General features: G+C 33.2%; 1 protein-coding gene and 2 long non-coding RNA genes across 4 annotated transcripts in view; 1 reads left to right on the forward strand and 2 right to left on the reverse strand.

Annotated features, from left to right (window-relative positions):
- Positions 1–23,258, reverse strand: part of LOC144852531 (uncharacterized) — a 46,289-nt gene extending 23,031 nt beyond the window's left edge. For both annotated transcript variants that reach the window (XM_078710400.1, XM_078710399.1), the window contains exons 1-7: positions 23,125–23,258; positions 22,569–22,741; positions 21,314–21,399; positions 19,593–19,701; positions 6,851–7,063; positions 3,836–3,976; positions 2,340–2,579 (exon numbers count right to left, since the gene is read on the reverse strand). In XM_078710400.1, coding sequence (XP_078566526.1) covers positions 2,340–2,579; positions 3,836–3,976; positions 6,851–7,063; positions 19,593–19,701; positions 21,314–21,399; positions 22,569–22,616 — 837 coding nt within the window. In that variant the 5' untranslated portion in view covers positions 22,617–22,741; positions 23,125–23,258. The remainder of the gene's footprint in view (positions 1–2,339; positions 2,580–3,835; positions 3,977–6,850; positions 7,064–19,592; positions 19,702–21,313; positions 21,400–22,568; positions 22,742–23,124) is intronic.
- On the forward strand, positions 1,997–24,278 carry LOC144852570 (uncharacterized). Its single transcript, XR_013614307.1, has 3 exons — positions 1,997–2,006; positions 23,764–23,888; positions 23,994–24,278. It is a non-coding gene; the product is annotated as an uncharacterized LOC144852570 (long non-coding RNA).
- Positions 24,279–24,800: 522 nt separating this feature from the next.
- Positions 24,801–26,001, reverse strand: LOC144852900 (uncharacterized). The gene is made up of 2 exons (XR_013614353.1): positions 25,811–26,001; positions 24,801–24,941 (listed from the first exon to the last, which is right to left on the reverse strand). It is a non-coding gene; the product is annotated as an uncharacterized LOC144852900 (long non-coding RNA).
- Between the last annotated feature and the right edge of the window lie 1,087 nt (positions 26,002–27,088).

Genomic DNA, 27,088 nt, shown 5'->3' on the forward strand with positions numbered 1-27,088 from the left:
CTACACTATCAAACTTTATGTGACAAAAAAATGTGATGTGCCCATATATGGACATGATGATGTCATATCACTACCATATGTGGGTATATCACTACCATATTTGGACACATCACACTTTGTCAAACTAGTTTGATAGTGTAGACAGAGCTTTAGAAATTTTATTTTGGAGACAACTCTCTTTTCATAACAGGTTGTTCTCAGTATGGCATTCCAATGCAGCTAAAATCTTTAGAGTTTGTAGAATACTTTTATGCTTTTAGATTATTTGAGACATAAAAAAGACTATTCAAGGCATTCTCAGATTAGAAACCTGTGTTGACATTGAATTAAGCATTTGTATGTATGCCTAGTACAAAATAAACAAGTTTATGCCTTTCAATTATTTCAAATTTACCCCAACAGAATACATACAATGTCATAGGTAAAAGCTGTTCACCTTTGACCTGTAGGATTAGGGCTGACAATACAACCCTCTTTTGATTTCAGGGAAAGGAAAAAACCAACTACATTTTTTATCTGAAGGGGTTCTTTTGTTTTTATTTGTAGAGAAAGAGGGAGGGGGGATTGGATTATCTTTGGATTTACAGGATCATCTTTGGATTTGCAGGAATACCGGTAATACAACAAACCTCTTTGAATGTTTGGAAAAATAAAAAAGTTATTTGCAGGTATGAGGAGAGGGGGGGGGGGGGGGGGGCAATCATCTTATGATTAATTGAGGAATATGGGCAACAACTTAATCTTTTAGAAAAGGATTTACATAACTCCAGGGGGTTCTGAATAGATTAATCTTGTGCACATGGCTCTGGTTGTAGAGCTTACATCTTTCCGGTGAGATGGATTAACATGGTAGTAGTAGCCACACATGTTGTACTCTATGTGTAGAACAAGTTTACATGAAGGAAGATAGAATGTTTTATAGCGATAGGAATCATTATAACCAGTATGTCACTTTCCCCTTAACTGTAGCCCACCTGCCATTGAACATTTTGCATTACAATTTGAAGGTGGGCTGACATCTCAGGATGGGCTTGTTACTATATCATATGATCTGTTATTTATAAGCCTAACTATCAATCGTGATGGAGTTAACATTTACTGGACAATTTTTTGACAAAAATCTAACTCATTATGTTCAAGAGGTTTCAATTTCACATCTGAAATACTGTATGTAAATTTCAATATTGATATCATTTTCGTCCTATTTCCTGCTCGAGATTTATTGATTATTTTTTCATGTTAAAGCAATTAATATGTCACCAGCAACATCTTTGTTGTGTATATCAATGGATAATCCAAGCAACATTTGTTTTAAGTAAGGCACGCATGTTTAATAAGGCCTTCAGGCAGGTATTATCAGCATTCCTACTGCCTAGACTGCAAGGAATGCTAGCCACATTGTATAGTGAAACTATGGGAGGCATTCGCTGACAAATATTCACTGTAAGGCAGGTAGTATAAGCTTACCGATAGCTAAATGATTTTAAATTTGTATAATGCATAATACAAATAGTCTCTATGCACTGTGGACTCAGATGTTACGCTTTTCAACTACATGCTTCTTCCCTACGGGTCACGTCATGTCAGTGCAGCCACTATAAGACGCTCTCTCATCTGCAATGACATGACTAGACAAGCGATGCTAGCAATCAATACGGTGGAATGAATTCATTGATAAATTATGTATTTTCTGTCTTAATTGATGTTGAAAGACCTAATCAGATGATATATAACTTTCTCATTAGGAATTGAAATTAATTCATTACGTCCGTATGTAAGTTAGTAAACAGATGACAAACATGGTATTAACAGATCATAACAACCATGCCATTAATTAAAGCACAGGTGAAGGTTTGTGCGCATCTTGCACTCTGGTGCACTGACTCACATTATCTTCTATTACTCATAAGGGTCATTGGGTCAGATGCTGGTTTAAGCGGTAGGTATTAATTGAAATACAGTAGCACAGTAGCACATGTTAAAATGGTCAGAAATTGATTGTCTAAAGGGTCTTATATATAAGCTATGCTTCCGAGATTTCCCATTTCCATTCTTTTTTGTTGTCTTTGTACTATGATTATTTATGTATGTTTATGAATGTGTATTATGAATGGAAATAAACAAAGAAAGAAGTCTTTCACATCTGTTCCGGCATGGTTCCGGCGCCACCAATTCAAATCGAACGTCATTTTCGATTTCAAGGCAATCTAAGCGGCTATACTGCAATTGTGAAAACGAAACATTGACGTTCGATTTGATTTGCCTGCGACAGAACGGAACAGTGCCGGAACAGGTGTGAAAGACTGTTAAAAGAGGAAGTGCTGAGCTTGATTTTATACCTCTTGCCGCAGCTTATGTAGTTGCAGACCGAATCGATCCAGCTCTTCTTTGTATTCTAATGCTTGTTCTGCTTTCTCCTCCATCTCTTGCCGCGTCCGTCGAAGCTTAGCCTTCGTCTCTGCCAGTTCGACGGTCATTTGATGCCTATTGGCAGTGGGGCTCATCGGTGGCGAAATGCTTTTGCGTCCTTCAATTTGTACCTGCAGAAAATCCTTCTCCTGGCTGAGTTCCATAATGGTCTGAAAATGTAAGAAAATAAATTAAATAAACAACACTTGCAATGTACTATTCTATGTTTAAACAAAAGTGCATACTAATGAGCATGTTTTGCTTTGAAGAGTGTACACAATTTTCAACATCTGAACAAACTAGTCTTGCAGAGCTACTCATTATGAGGTGGATTGTACACATAGTCATAATAAATAGTTAAACGACCTTTGATTGACCTATGCTATAGTAAAATCATGCCGCATAAATACAGTATTAAGTGTACATAATTTAAAATTAGATGATAATCCATTGCTGACCCTTGTCCAACACTTGCTTGTTTAACGAAGCATCAAAATAACGAGCTTTAAGAACCGAATATAAGCAGTATTATCACTACTATTAATCAAATGTAGTATAAAATGTATACAGAGATGAATTAACATTTAGGAAAATCATTGTGTACATTATAATTCAGATGTCCTTAGCATTTAGCCTTCAAGCATAATGGAAATTGTATATTGCTGCTTTTATCAATACTTTATAGTCTAATAATAAAATCTATGGTTCAGTTCAGGTACAGGTTAATGGAAACTGACAAAATTATTTAGCTTTCCGAAGTATAATATCAATTAAATATTTACTGTATATTCATATTTATTTCAAAGATTGTTTTAAAATAGTTTCTTGTTTGCGTTTTTAAATACCAGGAATATTTGTTTCAAAATCGCAATTACGCAAATAATCCTGTACACACAAGCCTTCCAATACATTATGCATTTATTGACATGCTTGAATGGTTTTTATCTTTAAACATTTGAAACGACTGAGCAAGCACATAAGATGCCGATATTGATTCTCCCAAAGGCCCGCCACGTTCTTAAACGCCAAATTTTATGAGCAATTACCGCATCGAATTGAACAATTTCATATCGTGTGGGGTATCGATCAAAATTTAACGATCTTTGGTATACATTATTTTTATCAACAATGTTTCAATCGCACATCGAAGAACTCCCAGTTGACTTTTATTTTTATTCATAATCTTCTTGTACAGTAGGTCTCCCTTCCCTTGATAACATCCACCCTAAAGCTTTGTCTACACTATCAAGCTAGTTTGACAAAAGTGTGATGTGCCCATATATGGTAGTGATATGCCCAAATATACAGTAGTAGTGATATGACATCATCATGTCCTTATATGGGCACATCACATTTTTTTGTCACATGAAGTTTGATAGTGTGGACAGAGCTTAACTTTTCATTCACATACAAATAATCATCTTACCTCCGAGTAATTATCTCTTTCCTTGACGATTCGTTTCATATGACTGAACATATTTCGAGATTGTAAATCTATCTGTTCCATCGACATGTCCACAAATTCACCCCAGTTCAGACTGCATACATTCTCGTTATTGTCGGTAATCTGTGTAAGAAATATCGGTTTGGTTTAGTCGTTAAACAAGATCAAATCTATATGCGTTCTTGAATGTAATAATGTACATTTCCTTTTAACAGTATAATTAGCAACCATATTTTAAAACGTATTCAAGACTTTAATAATTTTTTAAATATAATTTTTCATTGATTTCCATGCAATAAGTGGTTTTTATAAAGGTTTTTGTTATTAAATAAGTGGTATTTAATACCAATTTGATAGACATTTCTAGTGTACATAATACTGTACAGTACCTGTGTCACTTTACAAGAAATACTGTATAATATACAGTACATACAATAATGTACAGCATGTTCAGAAATTTAAATGAATACATGTAAATGCAATCACAACAAAGAGTAATGAAAGATTTATGTACAGTACCGGTATTGTTATATTAATAACTTTCAATACATTATAAACTAAATATACACAAACCAAGGGTCAAAGTTTAAATTATCAATAGGCCTATTTTAACCTACAATACTATGTCTATTAAATGTTATAATTAAATATCACTTCACTACTCAATATATATATATTTTTTTTTCATTTCCAGTTGAGCAATTTCAATGATATTTGCATTGGATTCAATTTTCACATAAAAGAATTTTATGATCCAATAAAATCTATTATTGTGCATGTTGATACTGTAATGAATAAGTAGTTCGACAATTTCTTCGGACATTGACTTTTGTCTCTACACCATCAGTTTGTTATTAGACCACAGGAAACTGAGGTTATAAAATGGTTGTTATTCTTTCCGTGCAACTCCTTTTCCTTTGAAAGAAGATCAGATAGACAATACTGGCAAGTAAATATGAAACTTTTTCATTCTGGTTTATATAATTAAAATAAAAATGTGGAATCCATGATTTGAACAGTTAGGAGGCCAGATAGCAACATAGCTGTTTAGAGGCTAGTGGCTAATAAAGCACCCTCCCCCCATAAATAATCACAAAGACATACACAAGCAGCTCTACACAAACAATGTCTTGTTAATTATATTGTATAATAAGTCTTTGCGAGTGAAGTTGTTCTGTCACAAGAAAAAAACACCCTGGCATCTGACAGGATTTGAACCCAGGACTCTGGTATTCAGGTTTTGACTGTACAGCCCTAATATTACAAAGTATGGCTGACAATACTTCATGGAGAGAGGCAGCTATGAAAATTGTAAAAGGTGTAAATAAGTGACACATGTACCCTTAAGGCTATGCTATAAAATAAGTCTGGCATAATACAGCAATTGGCAAGGTTGCAATTAGTAATATCCACAGAATAATGAAAGAAATAAGGGCTAATTAATAAGCTACTAATTTATGGTGTAAAACTTACATTTCAAAAGAAGGTCAATATTTTCAAGTGGTCAACATTTAAATTGTGAAAATAAAGTACATGTGTAGTTTGTAAAAAAAAAATAGGATCGCAGTGATTTATTACAAATAATAATGTTGGAAATGTCCTAAAACATACCAAAAGTTCTTAAAGTACTGTAGATGTTTCAACTCAAAATTATTATATCAAACAAGTTAATTAAAAACAGGTCGCTGTGGTATGATGTATGACGGCTCCTTTAGCTTAACATCAAGTGAGACTATTCAACAATGAAAGTAGCTTCACTTTTACTTTTCAAGATCATTAACAAAGACAACAGACACGATAAAAGGACTTGATAAACATCCAATAAAGCCATGTTAACTGATGGTTTTCAATTTCTTTTGTCTTCACCAATGTAACCACATCCCTGTAGCTGTTTAAATACCACAATAAGAATATTCTAATCTTCTGAGCGATAATAACATGTGTGATTTCATTGATTGTAATTAATCGCCATGGTAACGTAATCTCGCGGAATAAACTAAATGACTTATTTGTGAATTGTAATTTAATGTGATTGTGAAGATCAGGAATAAATAATTCCAAAAGTTGTTCAAACTCAATTGTAGTTTTTTATGTGCCTTGTTTCATATTTGTGGACTGTACCATTTATGGAAAGGGGTGTTCAATGAATTTTCTATTTTTGTTTGTATATCTCACTCTTCGAGGAGAATAGGGCATTTTTCGATTTAATCGGGTAAGCTAGGCATGAAATAGACCATGCTATTTTATGTAGTCAGAGTTCAGTATTCTAGTCATACTATATCCAAAAAATACATTGTTTGGTCAATTCAGGTTTATGTACAGTTTAGCAAAATCTATGTACAGTAGCAAGTGGTTTAACCAAATCTACTGTGTAGTTTTCTCTGACACTGACAGACAGTAACATTTTTACAGCAACTACACTATAAAACTGTCAGTTTGAATAGCATAGTAATATTGTGATAAGGCTATTTAGTGTCAATTAGGGTCTATAGACCCTCAGGAGCCCCTCAGGATATATAAACTGTTTATGTCCAATGTAAATAAGCTATTCAAACTGACAATCAAATGTCTATTGATCCTACAGGAGGTTTTTCATGATCAACTAATCATAATAATTTATTCAAACATACAAATAATGTTTGACAAATGAAACCTGTCAAGGGATTGATTTAGTACATTACTATACCCTATATGACCAAATATAGTCCCATGGGGCTAGGTATAAATCAGAAGGTGGGATTATACTTGAATTGTATTAACAGAATTTACCAAAGTTTTGAAAAATAAATGTTGGGGTGGGATTATACTCAAGTAGACACTAACACAATAACAAACTATCCTGCCATAAACAGAAAAAAATGGAAACAAATTGTGGAAAGCGTAATGTCGGAAGACGGAAAGCGTTAACAACATGGATTTATAACAGTAATTGTTTTGGGCTAGCAAATTGCATAGGGGCTATTGACTATACTGACTAGCCCAGAGTCACGGTCTCACCTCTTGAATATGATTCACAATAGCATGTTGTACATGAATATCCAACAGTTTAATTCCTTCAACAAATTCCTGTTTCAGTTCGCACTGCACGGCGCAACCGAGCATGAGTAATAGAAGTTTCTGTATTTCGTTGAAGGCCTCTTCGCTGACGGGATCTTTCGCAATAGTGAAGATGCGAGGTAACTCCATCACAATTAACTGCTCAAGAGAATCCTGCAATGTATAAAAAGGTTTTACATTTGAAAACAGTTCCGGTAAAAAAATATACAAATTTCATTTTTTAGTTGTTTATTTTGGACATCTCACATTCAGTTATTTCATGTACAGTTATCGCTAACTTACCGAGTACGGTAACTAAATCTGAACACAGGCATAGTATAAAAACAACATGTTTGTTATGCAAGGCATAATAATTTATGTTCTCTGTATTAATTTTTAAATTATTGTTTATGAATTAAGAGCACTTTTGGAGCAACCTTCATTCGTTTGAATATGGTGCTATACAAGAACTTTTATATTATTAATACAGTATAATTACAAATCACTTTATTGGGCCTACAGTACAGTACTGTGCTTAAATAGTTATAAAGAAAAGTTCATTCATTTGACATACTGAAATCTGTAAGAAAGCAAAGTGTTAATAGGCACTGCATTTTTATGTTTCAGTTTCTATAGGACTGTTTGCAGTTGAATTCTATTTTTTTTTAAACATCAAATAGATATGTTTACATACAGTAGGAAAGTTTTTTATCATACATATTTGGACTTTGAATTCCTAACCATATTTACTTTACTATTAATGTTGTCATTGAGATTTCAAACTTTGGTTTTAGTGTGTACAACAAAGTATTTCTTAAGCTCTGTCTACACTGTAAAACTAGTTTGACAAAAGTGTGATGTGCCCAAATATGGTAGTGATATGCACAAATATGGTAGGGATATGACATCATCATGTCCATATACTGTATGGGCACATTGTTTTGTCACACAAAATTTGATAGTGTAGACAGAGCTTTACATATCACCACTCAAATTTAAATCTACTGTATTCTCTGTTTAATATTCATATAACATAATTTTTAAACATCATATTTTTAACACTTCTTTTTTCCTCCCAGGTAATTACAAATGTTGTCAACAACTGCTAAACATGATGTATCGGTATGTTGTATTCGACAAACCCAGTTCAATTACATACATTAATACTGTCCTAGTTAACAAACGTGTTGAGAATATAATCGTGAAACCAGAAACGTGAAAAAAATAGCGCATCAATATTCATCCATGAAAATTAGTAAAACGATATGATTGTATTTAATCAGAAACGTGGATCTACTGATATGTTGAAATGTGATGTTTAGAGAGGCTGTCTTGAAATACATCATTTTATGAATATTGATTTAATATACGGTTGATTAATTGTAGCAACTTCAACAACACAGCATCAAGATGTAAAATTAAGAAAGAGTCATCACAGTTCTGGAGTATTTATACTCATCGAAAGATAACGATTGTCTGTATACTGAAATATAAATCTGCGTTATTGGTTGTTATCGAATGTGTAACATTCATAACAAAACCTGAAACGCATAATCTATACCATAATGAAATTTAATCAGACTGAGTTTAATTAGACAGAGAAATGATCATGAAATGCATGGAAAGTTTTTTTGCATTAAAGATTGAGATGGCACAATGGTAAGGCACAGGAACTGTGGCCACTTTTTCCATGCTATGCTATGCTTTACTCCTATTGCTTATCGTCCTTTGGATGTGATGTTAAGAAGTTGGTCTTGTGATAGGGATAAAACATCTGCACCTTATTTTCGAGAGATTAATACAATCAGTACTTAATATAACAAAATAGAATATTGTTAATTTTATCTGTGGTTCAATAGATTTGAATACATAAAGAGTAAACTGCAGATGAACTTGAAGTCTGTTCAACAATAAAACTGCTTTATAGAAATTTTTATTTGTTAAATTGGGGCTTAGAATTCTCACGGTCTGTAGTATAAATGTGCATTGTCTACAGGATTAAGCTTCATATGGTTACCCATCCAAATCTATAAAAAAATGGTAAATAATCATCCTACTGTACTTAATAAGCCTACGGTAATAATACATCTAGTCATAAACACACATTTCTGACTACAGTAGCTCACTCACTGTACAGTGTAATTTATACATTATATATCCAGGGAATAAGAATACTGGTTTCAATCACACTATATCTATGAAGCTCAAAAATCATAATCTACAAAATTGGCTTTTTAAAAAAATATTCTGGGTATACAGTAATTACATTGTATAAACGAGTGACTCAGTGAGTGAGATGGTCCAGTTATTCTTTCAAAAGATTCACCGAGTTCTTTAAGCTACACACAAGCAAGATGTGTACTGGAAGGAAGTACTGTACTCTTCTCTCTTCGGGAGGTGGGGGTGGGGAGGAAGGCTTGTTCTACAACCAGACCAGAACCATGTTCAAGACGAGCCTTGAACTCATTCAGATTGCATGGTTACTATGGTTTTAAAGGAATATTTTGTTGAAAGAAACCTGTACTGTAATTAGGGAGAGCTATGTTTTCACAACATAATATCTGACACCCAACATTGACATTAGCCTAGCATGAACTTAATTAACTTTCCTCAAATTCAATTAACAACTCTCATTATTACTTTCTAAGAAATATTTTCTCCAAACTGTAAAAGTAAATTTAGACCAAGTTATCACTCATGTGGTGAGAGAGTATGATCAAGTTACAGAGAATGAATCATGACCTTAAATGAACTCTGGCCATGGTCTATGGTTCTGGAACATTAACCAAACATTGGTCTTGTCAACAAAGTCTATTAAACAAAGGTCCACCACACCTTGGGAAAATAACAATACAGTTTGACCAAAGGAAACTGATTTACAATAATTATCTATAGCAAATTTTACAGTACAAACCCCAGGACAACGTTTTATGATTGATGGATTCATTTTCAGTAATCAATTTATCTAGAGTACATACAAGATAAACACTAACATTTGTCAACACCTACAAAAGTTCCATCACACCTTGTAAAAATAACAGTTTTGACTGAGAAAACTGATTTACAAAATCAATTTGCCTCAGGGCAAAAGAAGTCAGTCTAAACATAATTTTTGATTGACTGATTCATTTTCGGTAAACAAGTACAATAATTTGTCTAACAAGACACTGTAAAGCTAGTTAATTTTCCACGATTACTAGTAATTGCTGAGTTTCAAAGGCGTTACTTTATACTTAGTTGATAAAGAAAGCTTTTACTTCATTAAGAAGCGATAAAAAGCATCATTGACTAAAAGCTAATGTACATTGGATGTGGAAACGTCAATAAATAATTGATCATGAATTCAAATGGTTGACTAGAATTTGATCTAATACGTACAGTACAATAAATAAGTTACAAACAATCGTAACATCATTTCCGTTTGCTACTGTTGTCTGACAATTTAAATAGTCCTAATACAGGAACACATGACTTTGTTATGCTAGAAATAATTTATTATTAGCTACAATATGGTATTAACACAGAAAAGTTTTATTATGAGGCACTGATGGGAGGATTTGAACCCAGTATTACCATGTGATTAGAAGACGATCACATCAACCACTAGATTATGCTACAGAGCCTTGTAAAGATATTTTATCACTGTAAATAACGTAAGATTGGATTGTGCTTTTTGTCACCAAACAACATTCCATAAATTTACTATATTAACAAAATGAAATATAATCCCTAATTCTGAATAATAAATTAATCCAACCAGAATCATTTCATTTAAATGCACACAAAGATGTTTTATCCCAAAGCATGAAACTGCACGCAGGGAATAAACCCAGAACAGTGACCCACACAAAACGATTTTTAAGTAATTCTTTGTAATTGTTTTAAATGGCTTTCATGGCATATTACGGAAACAATTATCGTGCTACGGCCCCCTAATGTGTCTTGGCCTGTGAACAGAAAATAGGCGGTGCACAATTTGCTAATTTTTATTGTACCTTGTTTACACTGGTGAATTGGAACATATGCCTCATTTGAGATTTTAAAAGCGTTGATTTGAAGCAAATTTTCCTGATTTATTTTGACTAATTGTTTATGACCAGTTACGATATAATAAATGGGATTTCATTCATATGTACTACTACACTATGCGATTATGAATACAGATTGAAATTAATCGGTACCGGGTACAGTATATGAAAATAACTTTCGATAAAGTTCCGAGTATAGGCCTAAATGTAACAAAATATTCTAAAATTATGTTTTTAATGCTTTCGACTAGCAGAATTTTCCTATTATAATCTGTCTATCATTTCTGTTGTTTATAAACCTGTTGGAGAGACCAAGGTTTATGAGAAACCACTGTGATCTTTAACCATATCATAAACATACACCCTCAGGGGTTGTATTCAGCGTCCCCTGGAGTAATGTTTTCCCAACAAACAAGGCCTTTCGATATGGAAGTCACATTTCTTTATCACAGTTTTTTAAAAGGAAAAACCACAGAACATAATCAGAACAGTATTGGTGTATTATAATGATATTACTAAAAAATAATCAGTGTCTAGGCATGGAAGTATAAAATGATTATGCTTCAACGTTTAGGCAAAGCCTTGGCCTAGAATTTTGGTAAAAAGTCATGCACTGTTATATTCAATAATAATAAGTAATGTTTTGTGAAAGAATACCATCAACAAATATTATTTTAATTACAGTTTGTGATGATAAAAACACACTACATTTTATTGAACTAGTCTAGACTGCAGTACTTGAAGGGAAAAAATAGTTGGCTGTCATACTGTAATTAAGTTATCAGCATAGTAGAATACTGTAGATCAAACAAAGAAAATGGACATCCAACAATATACAGCAAAGTAAACAAGCTAACACTTCTACTAAAGAAACATAAGAATGACCTCGCGTTTATTTTTGGTACAAGAATTTCCATTGAAAAATCAGCTATAGTTGTTAATGACTGTTTACCATGCTTCCCACCTTCATTATAAAGGGCAACAATATCACCTGCTAACCCACCCATTGTCATCATATCACAGTGGCTTCAGGATCCAGGATTTTGAAATAACGGTAGGACCTAGGGCCTAAAAAGTATTCTGTAATGTTAACATAAGATGTCCTATTTTTGCATTGTAACTTTCGAGGGCCCCCTGCTTCAAAGAGTGTCAGCCTCTAAGGAAGATTCATCCACGGTACAACACACCAATAACTCTACTTGGAAACCAGACAAGAACTCTATTTACTGACATTCATTATTTATTGTCATTTGCATATAAATACATAAGAAATGATGTCATCTATTATTATTAGTACTTTTACCTGTATCTCAACACTGCATAACATTCTGCTGCACTATCATCACCCCAGAATCCCCCAGGAAAAGGTTTTGAGATCCAATTCACAACACAGTTATTGATTGTGTCTCTAAGCTTCAAATTTCCAATATGAGTTTGTTTAGTAATGCAATGTAGGATAAGCTAAATGGTAAAGCAAGGGTGCATTGATACGGTATACAAAAAAACTGACGATGTTGACCAAATATTTAGGACGGGTGGAAAGATCCACTAAACCCATTGTGAAAATTAGTGAAAGAAAATAAGGCTGGTGAATACACCCCACCTACCTACCTACTGCATTCAGCGTAACTAATGAATGGGTACTACTGTACTACTATGTGAACAAAGTTATTCTCCCATAGGATAAAGTTTGATTCCTTCAGGCTACAAAATTCCAATATGTGTGAGTTTATTTAGCAGCGATAAACAGAGGATTAGATCCAGTTTAATGAGGTGTAGTTGAAACCTATTTTCTCTTGGTAGAATGGACAGAGGTTTATATCAGCTGTGGATCATTATTCCCATGTGTGTGTTTGTTTCAGCACATCTTGATCTGGTAAGATCAGCTGATGAATTCTAGATTTATCTTCAATTATAGTATTTGCCTGCTTCACAAGAATTTATAATAGAAAGTTTGTTTAAATTCCATTACAATTATGCACACTTTGCCTCCCATACCAAAACACTGAATGATCAATTTATTATATTATATTTATTTGTTTAGACTTAGAGGATGAGCTTTTAATACAAACAAGTCATAAGGTTATAATACATAAGATCGATTTTAACAAATGAGTACACAATAAAGCAACCTACTAACTGTACTGTACTACCTAGTTTACAAAATTGCATTTACAACTAAAATTGCTATTTTCACACCACATGTATAATTTACATAATTTATTACTGATCATGCTTAACAACTGCAATCAAAGCAATGTCTAAGCGACAGATCTGCTATCAGGAGATTAGTGTACTGTTAGATATGTTTACAGTACAGTACTGTATGATCTTCCAAAACAGATTGTGAGATAATAATATAATGCAAAAAAATTACCGTTATTACTGTACAGTATTCTGTATACAGTATGTATGTTGTGTTCTTGTGTGAGAAAATAGAATTCCGAAATAGAAAACTATTATTACAGATTTTATTTTTAAAAGAGCATTCTTCATGCACTATAAACACAATAATTTGTTTCATTTTATTATTTACTTTTTGTATTGAAGAGCTAAATAACTAATGTAAAAAATAGATTCTGTTAGTATACTGTGCCATGAAACGATATGAAATAATTGATGTTGGTTTAATTTCCCATGAGCTTGCGACGTGAATGACGAGACTCAGCCTTGGCTTGAGTGTACAGTAGTAATGCACAATAAAGTAAGTAACTATATCATACTGTAGTCAGATCTCCATAACATTAACAATGTCAAAGTATATAGCATAGTAGTAGATGAAGGTCGAGAAATACTGTAATCAACTTCTCTGGATAATATATTAGCCTTTGGGTATAAGAAATGACTAGTATGTTTATAATACCTACTTCTTCAGCAATGAAGACATATATTTGTTAATAAAACAATAGCTTTCTCAAACAAAGGTAAAGATTGAGGGGAAAACCAAGAAAAACCACAACAAAAATATTGTAAAATATTGTAGAAAAGTATCAGCAAACAACATTATACAGAAATTTTATTTGAGAACAAAACAATAAAATTATATTGAATAAAAAGAAAGTGTTATGGGTCTTAGAAATTCTTTCTACGCTTCATTTAATACATTATGAATAGCAAGACTGCCAAGACACTAAGAACGTTCACAGACGAACAGCCTACAGAGATAAGTTTCACATGGTGTTGTACTGGAAAGCAGTTTGCTGAACTGGAAAACGAATCTTTCTTTAGGAAGTCCAATTACATGTAAACGTACACATACGTTAACTAATATAGACAGCTGAGTAGAGAGTTGCTACTTAAATGCATTTTGATGAATTTTAAATTAAGAATGCAGCCTAGTTTAGCAGTTTTTTTCTGTGATTCTTTTTTAAACCGAAATACACAAAAAAAAAACACAATTTTTTACATAAAATAGACACTAATTTTTTAATTATAAGTTTCACACCTACAGTACACTAAAGGATAATTTTAAGGTCTTCCACCTAATTTCAGAAACCTCTGTGTTACTTTTGACGCATACTAATCACTTATCTCTAGCTACTGTAGTATCCCTATCATATGAAAGCAAACTGCACACAACAAATAATTGCTTGTTTTTATATTCCATCACTCGTTAAATATTATCATCCACAATTCACTAACGATGTCTAAATTCTTGTTGTATCTTCACTGAACTACAGAAATAAAAGTTCAATGTCATTATAGATAGATGCATAGGTAATGTTTTTGTTTGTATAGATCCAATAGTCTCTTTTATACAAAAGACAGCAGTTTGTTTTTATAGATTCAAGTGTGCTTCATACCTGATGGGACAATAATCAGTGCTAATTATAAATGGTTAAATAGTATCCTTGAATTGAAGAGATTTCTGGATGAATAGTATCACCAAAATGATTATCATAAATTATCTAGGAAGAGGTGACAAGATAATTTAACTTTGCCTTTAGGGGACAATGTATTTTGTCATCATATCCACTGATGGAAGGCAGGGATGTGATGATACATTCAAAGACACAATATGCAAGTGTCTTTAAAAGAATTCAACTATTCTACAGACCAATATAGATCATAATAAAATACATTAATAACAAGATTTGGTATTGTATGAGGTGTATAGTACAGTACACACACTGACGACCATGTATCAATGACGAGCGTTAACGGTAAACGGAAAACCCCATTAGCTTGTCTCACATAGAATATCTGTATATCTTGAGCGGACACTGCCCTCCGCTCTGCGTTGTGTGTAAATGGTCATCAGAAATAACACAGCTATTCTATATTTTTATCACCATTACCGCTTGTCTGTGTAAATTGGCCTTTAGGAAGCTCTTGTGTATTCATTGATGTACTACTGTATGTTATTAGAAAGGCTGCAAATTAACGTAGGCTCTACTAACATACACATTGACTCATACAGTGACTGTTCAAAGCCTACTGTATTACAAATAATGATATCCTGAAGCGAGTTCAATAAACATAATGAATACAAGCAAATAATATTGATTTTTCACAAATGGGGAACACCCTTGTTTTGTATTCACTCCCACTATTCACGTTGTAGCATTGTTTAAGCGCTATAACAATATAATTAAAATACATGAGATAATACTTATAAAAGCAATGTACAGCCAGTAATAAATAGGGTAATGGTATCCTTTTCAGGATGTTGCATCAAATATATAATATTAATAATATATTTACTATACCAGCCAACTAAAACTTAATTGTTATGAGATCATCAACTATTAAAATGAAAGATGAACCACACCCTTCATTACAGATTTCCAATTCCAATAAATATTTTTATTCCAATATACTGTCAGTAAAACTATAGTACTATAATTTAATACAGTGAGTAAATTAATAGTTCAATATGGCCAAATCCATTTTGTTAGTATTAATGATAAACAGATCAGAACATAAGAGGAATTTTTACTTAAGTACAGTATCAATATCATATCTTCCAAACACAAATAATGCTTGTTAACGCAAAAATAGGGGTGGCTTTTTTTTCCGATTATCCAATGGTTTTGTTTTTAATCATCAAAACCACATTGATTTGAACCAAGGATTTAGGGACCAATATGGTTAAAATTTCAAGATACAGTACATGTAGTAGTAGTAGTAGTAGTTTTAAGTACTGTAGGCCTACAATACTCAATAGCCATCATCAATGAACAGCCTTGTTAAATTCCATGGTCAATTTAATTACTTATTAATTAATTTAATCCAAATCTAGATTAAATATTAATGAAGCTTAGAACAAGCTGTACTCATTGCGATGACGATGATTGACTGTACTGTATGAAGAAAAAATACAATAAGGATTTCTGCAGGGAGTTCAGTATGTAAAGTACATGGTATGTACTGTACAGTAGTTATCTACATACTATTCTGGGATACACACAGTTAAAGAATTTATAGTAATTATTTTTATCTGTTTATTAGGATGCGGTGAGTCATCATCTGTGAGTAAATTGGAATAGCCTATTAATGAGAACTCCACCTGGTTTTAATAACAATAGCCACTGACTCACAATACCATGCAAACAAGTGAATAAGAACAATAGTAATATTGGCTGTTAAGACCAGTAGTAATGAGAAAGGCTATGATGGGGAAAACCTCAATGCTGGTATAACAGTTATTGTTACTACATTGGAAACTAATAAAGCTCTGTCTACAATATCAAACTAGTTATGACAAAACAAGTGTGATGTGCCCAAATATGATAGTGTTGTGACATCATAATGTCCATATATCACATTTTTTCGTCACATAAAGATAGTTGTAGACAAGGCTTAAAGCTTGTAGTGGAGCTGTAGCTTGTTAGTAACATGCTTGCCTTCCAATCCCAAGATCTAAGGTTCAATCCCGACCATGTGCCAGGGTTGTAACCCACTCTTTTAACTCCACTCCTAAAGCCTCAAAAGAGACTTAGTTTATAAGCACAATAAATTATAAAATAGTTTATCCATTCAGTTAGTGGGCGAGTGCTCTCTATAGGATGTGTATGGTGCGGTTTACTCTAGGGAGGAGCATTAAGAGGACACAGTTTTGGGTTAGATAGTTGTTGAAATTATCTGAGTGAAAATGAATTTAGTAATTTGTTAATATCATAACTGAAAACATGACAGCCAGTCAGGTACTACCTTACTTATCAAAAGAGGAAGTTATTTAAAGTTATGCATATCATTTTTATACAAAAAAATATGACGGTAATTTATGTAAACAAATACAGTACAGTTACCTCACCCAAAATGATGTATTATTATAATAATAATATACCAGTAATTTTATATTTTAATAAAGAACCAGCCAGCGTTGTTTATTTTTGCTTTAAAAATATGTGCATTTTTAATTATTAACAAATGAAGATACAGTACAAAATGTATGATCACAATTATTATTTTAATTAAGAATTTATTTATAGAATGATTTCTATGATAATTTAAGAATGTGTTGTACGGTGTATTATACTAACTGTACAGTTAGTATTGTGTAACTGCATTTTGAAAACAGTCATGTAGTTTTATGATCTGATGACAAGGAAGTGTGTAAAACCAGGTTATAAAATATAATGTCATAAATAATATTTATTACATATTATTGCTACCCAGCAACAATGCTAAAGTTTCAACTTGAAAGGTCAAGGGTAGCTGGGAAAAAACTTGATTGGAATTCTTTGCATACCACCACTGACTGCAAAAGGATGCCATACTGGTCCTCTTTATTGTCCCTTTCCCTATTTAGCACTCTTCATTACTATGGTCACAGCTCAATTTATAGAGACGAGTGGTAACAGTAATAAAAATATAGAATCTGTTATTCCTTACACTTTACAGTATTGACCATTTCTACATAGGACAAGTTACGCAATTTTCCGCTTTCAGTTACCACTCGTCTGTGTAAATTGGCCTATATAATGTAGTGTAGTATTCTAATCTATACATAGCCCTAACCTCTATAATACTATGGTCACACCTCCTATGCATGCCCTAGTCTCTATTTACTATGGTCACAGCTCTTATGCATGCAGTACACAAAATGATACACACTGGTCCCCTAGCAATCTCTCTCTCTATACTATGGTCGGAAGAAGATGTTTGCAGTACACAAAAAAATACCATACTATTCCCAGTCCCCTAGTACCATGAGAAATGACCTATTCAAATGCATGGAAACAATACAGTACAGGCATCGAGGGGAAAGTAAACTATGGTATTGTATTTGTATGTGGTTTAATAAAAGAATAGCGAAGTATATTGGGTTACGTAGATGACACGCTTTATTTCTCCTCTTTGTCATACAATTATTTAGGGATTACAATAAAAGCAAATTGCCGTTGACAAAATATAGTTTAAATAATAATAGTAGTAGTCGCTAGGAGCATACTATTCCCTCATGGGCTTGATTCGTAGAGACCAAGGTGGTAGATTTCCTTTTCGGTTTGTCGGAAATGATCCACTTAGGATAAAATCCTTAATCCTAGGATTTAAATGGATCAGCGTGAAATCCACCAAAGGATGTGTGCCAAATGCTAACAGTTGATTGGGCTTTGAGCATAGTAGTGGGTTAGTGAAAAATAGACCTGCCTATGCTATTGCTACCAACATAATAAAAATATATTCTTTATACAGCAGTTTGGTGTACAGTACTACTACTAGTTGACTCTTTAAAAACTTGGACATTTTGAAAATCAGAACCTCTCCCAAAAAAACAAGATGAACCAACTTTTTTTTCAACCATTAAAACACTTAGAATATTGTAACTTCTCAGACCAGCCCAAAGGTGTCCAATATATATTGGAAGTGTTGACTATAATACAAGACAGCATGTTATTTTAGTAAAATCTATAGAACAACTATACTAATTAGTAAGGTAGTAAAATTTACGTGGCTATAATAAAAGCCACATTATCTTTACTACAGCAAACAAATATTAAGGATTTCATAAGGATGTTTTTGTGCTGAACTGTCCTCAGTCTTATTTGATTAAAGAGCAATGCGAGTCAATACACAGACAAATCAATACAGAAAGACTAACTTGCTTTTATCATACACTAAAAATCAATTCACTCTAATCACTATCTTTATCATTGCCTGTATGGAGTGCTAATGGTGTAGAGAATCCTTTAATAATACAGCTAATTTACTTAGACCCCATTGATAAATGGAATCCTCCGAGTGCTTTGGGTTGATTCTTGAGCAGACCATCTCAAAATGTTCAAACCGAGTTGGGCTGCGAATCGCTGTAGCAGACTGAGAAAGTTAAATTCGGACCTTGATCATGGAGCAGCCCAGGAACGTAATTTGTAAATGGGGTCTTGTACTGTCGGTGAGTTTATCATGATAAGCATAAAAATAGGGGACAAACATTGTGGAGATCATAATTATTTTTAAACAAACATGAAAGTGATAATGATTGTATGTGGTAACAGTTGGCAGGAGGCTCCATTATCTGATAGGGGTGGTACTTAATGGACGAAGGGCTATTGTCAGGTACAGTAAATCCAGGTAAGCTAGGCATAGACCATCTTTTATCGATAAATTACATGAGACTCTTTAGTGACAATGCTGAGTAACATTTAAAAAAACACTGTTTTATCTTTTATTTGACATCTGAGAAAGTTATCAATGAACTGTTTTTAATATTAATTCAAGAAATCACCAACCTGATAATACACTCTGATGCTTTTCAGCAACCGGTCAAGATTCTGTATACGCGAGTTGACCTCTCTGTTCAGTTCATTGCTAACGGAAACATCGCTTGACCGACAATTTCTGCACAAAAAAAGTAAAGTGTTTAGTTATGAATACAATTTTACTAGATTCATTTTGAAGAACGTCGACAACAATACGACAAATAATTACACACGTTACTCCGACAGATGGAGTAAACAAGACTATGAAATGGAATTTTGGCTTTAATAATTAATACTGTACAGTTAGTTTAATTGTCAATAGCATACTGTAATGTAACGCAGTGGGAAAACGCCCCTAGTTTAGTACTCTTAAGGGGCCCTCGAACGCTGGGTTGCATTGGAATACTTGCTTTGGGTTCACATACTGTAACTGTACTATGGGACATGTGCAGAAAGACATTGATTTTTCATACAGTTTACTGTATTATTCCATTAAAATGTGTACATAATGTTGTACTGTCCAATGGTTCCTAATTGAATGTGAATATTGTCATTATGTATGCGTATATTGGTCATGTGGCAATGATGGATAGTTTCTCTTCTAATGCATTCAGATTATAAAAGAAAAGAAAAAGTTATTTTCAAGCAATAATGGACGGAAAAACAAAGCATTTTAAAACTTGTTTTGACGCTTTCAAATCAAGCATAACTGATTCTAGCTGAAAACACACAGCAGAATAGGAAGTGATGTAATTGCAGGCAAGTCTGTAAACGAAAGCTGCTGTGCAGAGGTTTCAACTTATACAGTGTTGGGCGGTATTAATAACTTGTTCTTTGAACCCTGACAAACAGCTTGATCTCACCTTGCTAACAAACAGACACTTTGATAAAACTAGGTATTGACATGTGGCTGCAATAGACAAACAGCAGGTATAGCGGACATTGAACATGCAAGTTCACAAAATGATTGAAAATAATTAATACCATAATAATAATAATTGATTTCTAAAGTTCTACACTATCAATCTAGTTTTAAAAAAAAGGTGTCCAAATATGGTAATTATAAGCTCAAATATGGTAGTGATATGAAAACATCATCATGTACATATATTTTTTGACACATAAAGTTTGATAGTGTAGACAGAGCTTTATGGAATTTGTAAAACACACACACTTAATATTAATTTAATTAAAATATATTTTAATATGGAATAAATTTAGAAAACCTGTCAGTATCTGGTTGCCACAACTTTATATAACAATAGCATGAATACACATCATAAAACTATATAATTAATTTTCATTAAAAACACATTTCTACACATTATTTATTTACACCATCTGTTGATTGAAATAAATTGTCTTGTTTGCTGTGTATTATTAAATACTGTAGTCCAACTCTCTCTGTTGATCTTGAAAAACAAATTGTAAAAAACTCATTTAATTCGTTGATTTTGTAAAATTTTCAAGTATCAGTTCTGAACACTACAATCAGCAGATTGGATCATGTTGATAATGGTTAACCTGTAATGCAAACTCTTGGTAACCATAACAACAGGGACCCAATACAGGATGCACTCAATTTGGATTGTAGGTGATAAGAAAAATAAACAGTTGTTTTGTATAGTCTGTTGTCTTGTGTTTTAATACTATCTAGTGTGCAATACTGTCTGGGTAATAACAGTCCCCAATAATCAGAAACTTGAAGAATTAGGTTTTGGGATGGTAAAAAAAAAGTAATAATTACTTACATTTTCGCCATAACTGTATTGAGATATTTTCCATCAATCAAGTCTGCATAGCTTAGTAATCCACCATCTTTACTTACAGTTTTCACCTGTTGATAATTGAATGACAGAAAAAGTGCTTTTAGAAATTTAAGGCGAACCATAAACCACATTTGGTACGAAACAGTGGTGGATCCAGTATTTTTACAATTTGCAAAATTTAGAAGAGCACCGGGCCGGATGGGCCCCTTCCTCCCTTGGATCCAACCCTGCGAAATTTGTACCGATTTATTTAATAAATAGATAATTTGATTGAATTGTGCAGCATGACCACCTAATTGTATGTAAAGTTCAAAGTTCTGTACCATAGGACATGTGCTGAAAGACATTTCACTCTCTGTACATGTGTTAATTGAAAGAATTTCATCAGCAGGTCGTTTTATCAGATAACTAATATAATAATGTGATGCTCTGGCTGGGAGAATGTAGGTGTGAGTGTCAATACCACTGGGCCTACATTACTATGAAGTGATTCAACTATTAAGTATTAGCTAACTTACAATTATAATACAATTAAACTTGATAAAAAATAATCAAATATTCTCAATACAAGATATCATACTTACTACTGTTTGAATATTTTAATTTTAAAACTTATTTCTTACCGAATTTTCATAGCATAATTTTGGTTTTAAAATCTTTTTATTAATTTCTTACTTATGATACCTTATTTGTGTCCCTAATGAAATCATTTAGTTGATAGTTGAATTCATTCAAGTTTAATTGATAACAAAGACGACGATTGAATCACAGACTACATTTTGCTAACCTTTGCTTTGTGGGGTTAAAGAACCTTGGGTTTTACATTGAAACAATAGTACAGCAAATATTGAAACTAAAATTATGCAAACAAAGGTTATAAGAATAGAAGGTTGATCAACTGTAATATGCATGTTTTCTACTGTGTTTTATGAAGGTCACTCTGTATTTTAAGAAAAAAGGTATTATAATGGCATAATCCTGTTCTTCTTCTGTGTCAAAATCATTGACTACACTGGATAATAGGCGGATAAACAGCTTAATAAAAGAGAAAATTATAATACATTAGGTTAACAGAAACAAAAAAATACTACTTTTGTAATTTATACGATAAAAAACCCATCCACCCACCCACCAAATTGCGGGTGTTGCTTACACTGATATGATTTCAATACACTTCCCTTTACCACCGTCTGGACCAGGCTAAGTTTTGTACTGTTTTCTAGTTTCTTAAACTTACCCAAACCACAAGTGGGTGCTGCATAAAATCATCTACTGTAGACGCCATAGTGCTTTTACTTTCCTCCTGTGTAAATGTATAAATTCCACGTATTTATCCAGGCATAATACTAATAGCAATCAGGTTTATCATTCCAAGTAAGTGTCCATAGGGAAAATCATAGTCGTATGCTTCTGCAATTAACAATTTTAAATTTATTAGGTAGTCAAAACTGGAATAATATAAAATTATGCTCATAAATACACCTCAACAAAAAAGAGATTGTCATACTTTTTGGAATTTCAGTTTGTCATTTTATTCTTCATGACAGGGGATAAGCAGACACAAGATCAGCACAGGACAGGCAGTGGGGAAATGCAACTGCATTGTCACTCCGACACTGCAGAACCATTCAGCATTCGGACCTCTAGCTTAGCTAGGTAGAGGAGTAGGCCTACAACATCTTGTATTCCCCACAACACAGGGCACGTCGGGGATGGACTGACTCGGACTAACTGAGAGCTCTTCTTTTATTTTTTTTAAAGAGAAGAAACCAGGTAAAGGTGTAATTACTTACCATAAAAACAGAATTTAAAATGTACAGAACTTCTTTAGAAATCAACTGTGTAACACAGACGTTTCAAGCAAGTAATTTAATGTATAATTCCTTTTATTAATATTCTACTCTCCCCACACTCTAAATAAACTCCACACTCTTTCCGCCGCCGCCGCCGAAATTAGTTTTCTTCTCTGCTGTTTTTGAAACTTCTTTTCTATTGATAGAGTTCAGGTCATCATTAACCAATCAACACTCAATTCATTTAATTCCACCGGTAGGTGTCGCTATATCAGAAATATACATCATCAAACGGACGCACAACATGCGACGTGCTCGCGTACGTGATGATTTTTTTTTTAATAGTGAATACAGTATATTTTTTTTAATTTGATTCTTGCTTATATTTTTTGCATGCTGTATAGGGTGTTAAAAATGGGGGTTGGTTGTTGAAGGAGTGAGTGTGCAGGTGTGCGTACCTATTTCGGTGAGTGCGTAGTGTGTATATGCAGCACGCGTTTCCTCTGTGACGTATGACAACAAAAACATAAACACAAACAAAAGAAAACATTTTTTTACTGTACGGCCTTTTGTAAACTCGATCAAGATCAGTAGGCCTACTAGCCTACTTCAAATAATATTTTTATACACAACATTGTCTAATTGTTAATAAATAAATTATCTTCGTGATGTTTGGAAGACTTATTGTAAGTTCGGTAAACCGACAAATATTAACTTCTCCTGCTACACGTTCTGTTCAACTGAAGGCTTACAGAAGTAATAAGGTACAGAACTGTATGTTATGGTTATGTTTGTGTGTATAATATGTCATTATAACGCATAGGTCTACTGTAGGTCTACTAATATAATAATGTTTTTATCTTCATTAGGCAGTTCTTCCAAAACCTGGTTTGAGTGCAGCAGAGACTGTTATAGGATTCTCATCATTCCTGTGTACAGTTGTTTTATACCCAACGTGGTTCTTTAATCATGTTCCGCAATATAAAACTAGAGGTGATGAACAAGAAGACTAAAACGATGGAGAAATTCATCTTGACGAAAACAATTATGAATATTTATGCTAGGAAATATGACTTTGTTCAATAATTGCTTTTATTTATGATTATGAATACACGCTTTAAAAGTTTAATACAATATTAATAATATCCTACAGTACTATATTGTCAAAGGATCTTTTTTTTCTTTGTGTTATTCCTTTCTATTCTTAAAAATACCCATAACTAACATCAGGTGTGTGCCAATGTGTGTAAGGGGTTTGGTTATATGACGTAAGAGAAATTTCATATCCAGTTGTAAATGCAAATTGTTTTTTGCCAATGTGTGTAAGGGGTTTGGTTATATGACGTAAGAGAAATTTCATATCCAGTTGTAAATGTAAATTGTTTTTTGAATGTTTTCTTTCTAATAATAAAATTGTACTAGGCCCTATAGCCCTATAATAGTTAATTTGATAGAAAGTACAGTATAGTAGTAATAATGTTAATACAATGAAATATGAATGAAATACAATAGAGTCCTATATCAACAACTTTCGTTAATTCTTTAACATTATTTGACCAAGAGGAGAGTACGGCATCGTAAACGTTTTTGTTTGACTCATCTTCATGTCGTCTCAACTGCAGTGGTACCGTATTGAATCATGATCAATGGAGCTGATATTATAGGCATTCACGTGTTAGGATGTTGCTGCTATGATGATGTTGCCATTGTTAAACATTAGGTCTGTCTCCTTCTGCTGGTCTAGGGCGAGTAACCATTAACCAAGCTGGTAAAGCACAGCAACCAACGGACATCAAAACCAAACCAATAATGGTATCCTTTAAAAAAGAAAATAAAAAAGAGATTGAGCTATAGTAGGCCTTCTATAGGAACTGAGAAAAATCACAAAACAAAGCTTCGTGAGAGTCAGTCTAAACTTAGTCGAGTCTTCTTTCAAGCTAGTCACCTCGTATCACCCACTATATTTTAACAATCAACCATTAATGTAACATTAGCCATACGTAAAAAAAATCAATCACTATTTATTTAAAGTAACATTAAAGATGTAATGTCCCCCTGAAAAAATAATTCTTAATTTAAAAATAAAAACTATTTTTCTACGAAAGTGATTAACTTTATTAAAACTACCAAATAACCTATCCAAAGTCTGATTTAATTAATCTTCATGTTTTTGGGGGACAATACATCTTTAACCCATCTACATTACCATTAACGTAATTTTAATGAAGTTTGTTACGTTAGTGGTTAATTAATGGATTGTTTGTTACGTTAGTGGTTGATATTTGTTACGTTAATGCCATGGTTGATTTTTGTTACGTTAATGGTTGATTTTTGTTACGTTCGTGGTGCATGGATTCCATTTGATGGGTGACGGTTGATTTTTTGTTACGATAATTGTGATGATACAACCCGATCCCACATCACATAATCGTCATATCGAGTCAGGACAAAAGTTCTTTATTGTGTTGAAATTGTACACGACGTATCATCACCATCTTTTCAGCAAAGATTTGTGTAACATTTTTTACATTTGAATTGAAATTTATTTGATAACATCTCTCATATGCAACAGAGAGAATCCAAAAGTCTTTTCTATAAATAAAGAGATGCGCACCTCGTGGCATGTTGTGGGGGGAGATGGGGGAGGAATACAAAAACACACAAAATAAATCTGTCATTACTGTACCTGTACAGGAAGCGTTTTTAATGGCGCTGTGGTTGATATTTTTCCTCTTTTTAGTTGTTTCAAAACTGTACTAACTTTAAGCAGACGAAGAGGGATCATTGTAATTATTTGGTAATGATTGTTGAGCTCAAGAAGAATGATGAATAGGTATTAGGCCTACTGCTGTATGTTTTTCTTCTTTCACACAAGTATCGTCGATATCACCGCCGTCTTTTTATCGTCGCTGTTGATCATCTGGCTGCTGCTGCTGCGCTGTCGATCTCAAGCGGCGCGCGCACGTGTGGTATGTTCATGCGCAACTGAGCTTGACTTGATGTTCTTTAAACCGACTGCCATGTTTGTTTCCAACTTTAGTTGAATATGCTAAACATGGAGATAGGCAAATATGGCTATACTACTGCAACTGGGAAATATGAAGGAACCAAACAAATAAAGAATTGCTGTATCAAAAATTGTTTTTGAAAACTGTTTATTTACACTATCACTGTGAAATTACAATACATTACTGATTAGTGTTTGGCCACAAAATAAATGTTGTTACTGATGATACATGCAATTCAATCAAATTTATCATTTTTATCTTTTAAAATATAACATTTTTATATTTATCATTGTACAGTACAATCTTTCACTGAGCTTTATACATTTTTTTGTTAACAATTAAATATAAATAATAAAGGAAAGGGAGTATATCAAATTAAAAAGAAAAACATTTTTTAAATTGTTGGATCATTTTTTTAGCTAATAAAAAATATATACATTTGTGGTGGATCAGAGCCATATATTGGAAGAGTTCTGACATTAAGTGGATTAGAAGCCATTTTTGTGTCCAAAATATTTCGCGCGGCGCCCCATGCACGCTCTACGCGTGCACATTTAGTTTGGATAGTGATTTTCTGTAGTTAATGCACTGTTTTTACATTTTGTTGTTTAAATGCGAGTCATATGGCCGAGCGGTTAAGGCAGGGGCGCCGTTTACCGTACCTAAAGAGCCAACAACAACATCGGCAAGGGTTCGAGGCCGACTCGCTCCTAGTTCTGGTGGTGGAACAAGTCTTCTCGGATAAGGACTATAAACCGTAGGTCCAGTGTACACAGTTATAACCTGTGTGTACTTTAAAGAACCCAGTTCATTATTCGAAAAAGAGTAGGGGGTTACCCCGGTGAACTGGTTCACACAATAGCCCCTGTATCAGGGGGATTACCACCTATCTGATAGGACAGTGATTAATTCACTATTGGTAATCCTTGGCCACATTGCCTAAAGACATAAAATAA

This window comes from Antedon bifida, chromosome 9, assembly GCF_963402885.1.
Source record: "Antedon bifida chromosome 9, ecAntBifi1.1, whole genome shotgun sequence".
Classification (NCBI taxonomy): domain Eukaryota; kingdom Metazoa; phylum Echinodermata; class Crinoidea; order Comatulida; family Antedonidae; genus Antedon; species Antedon bifida.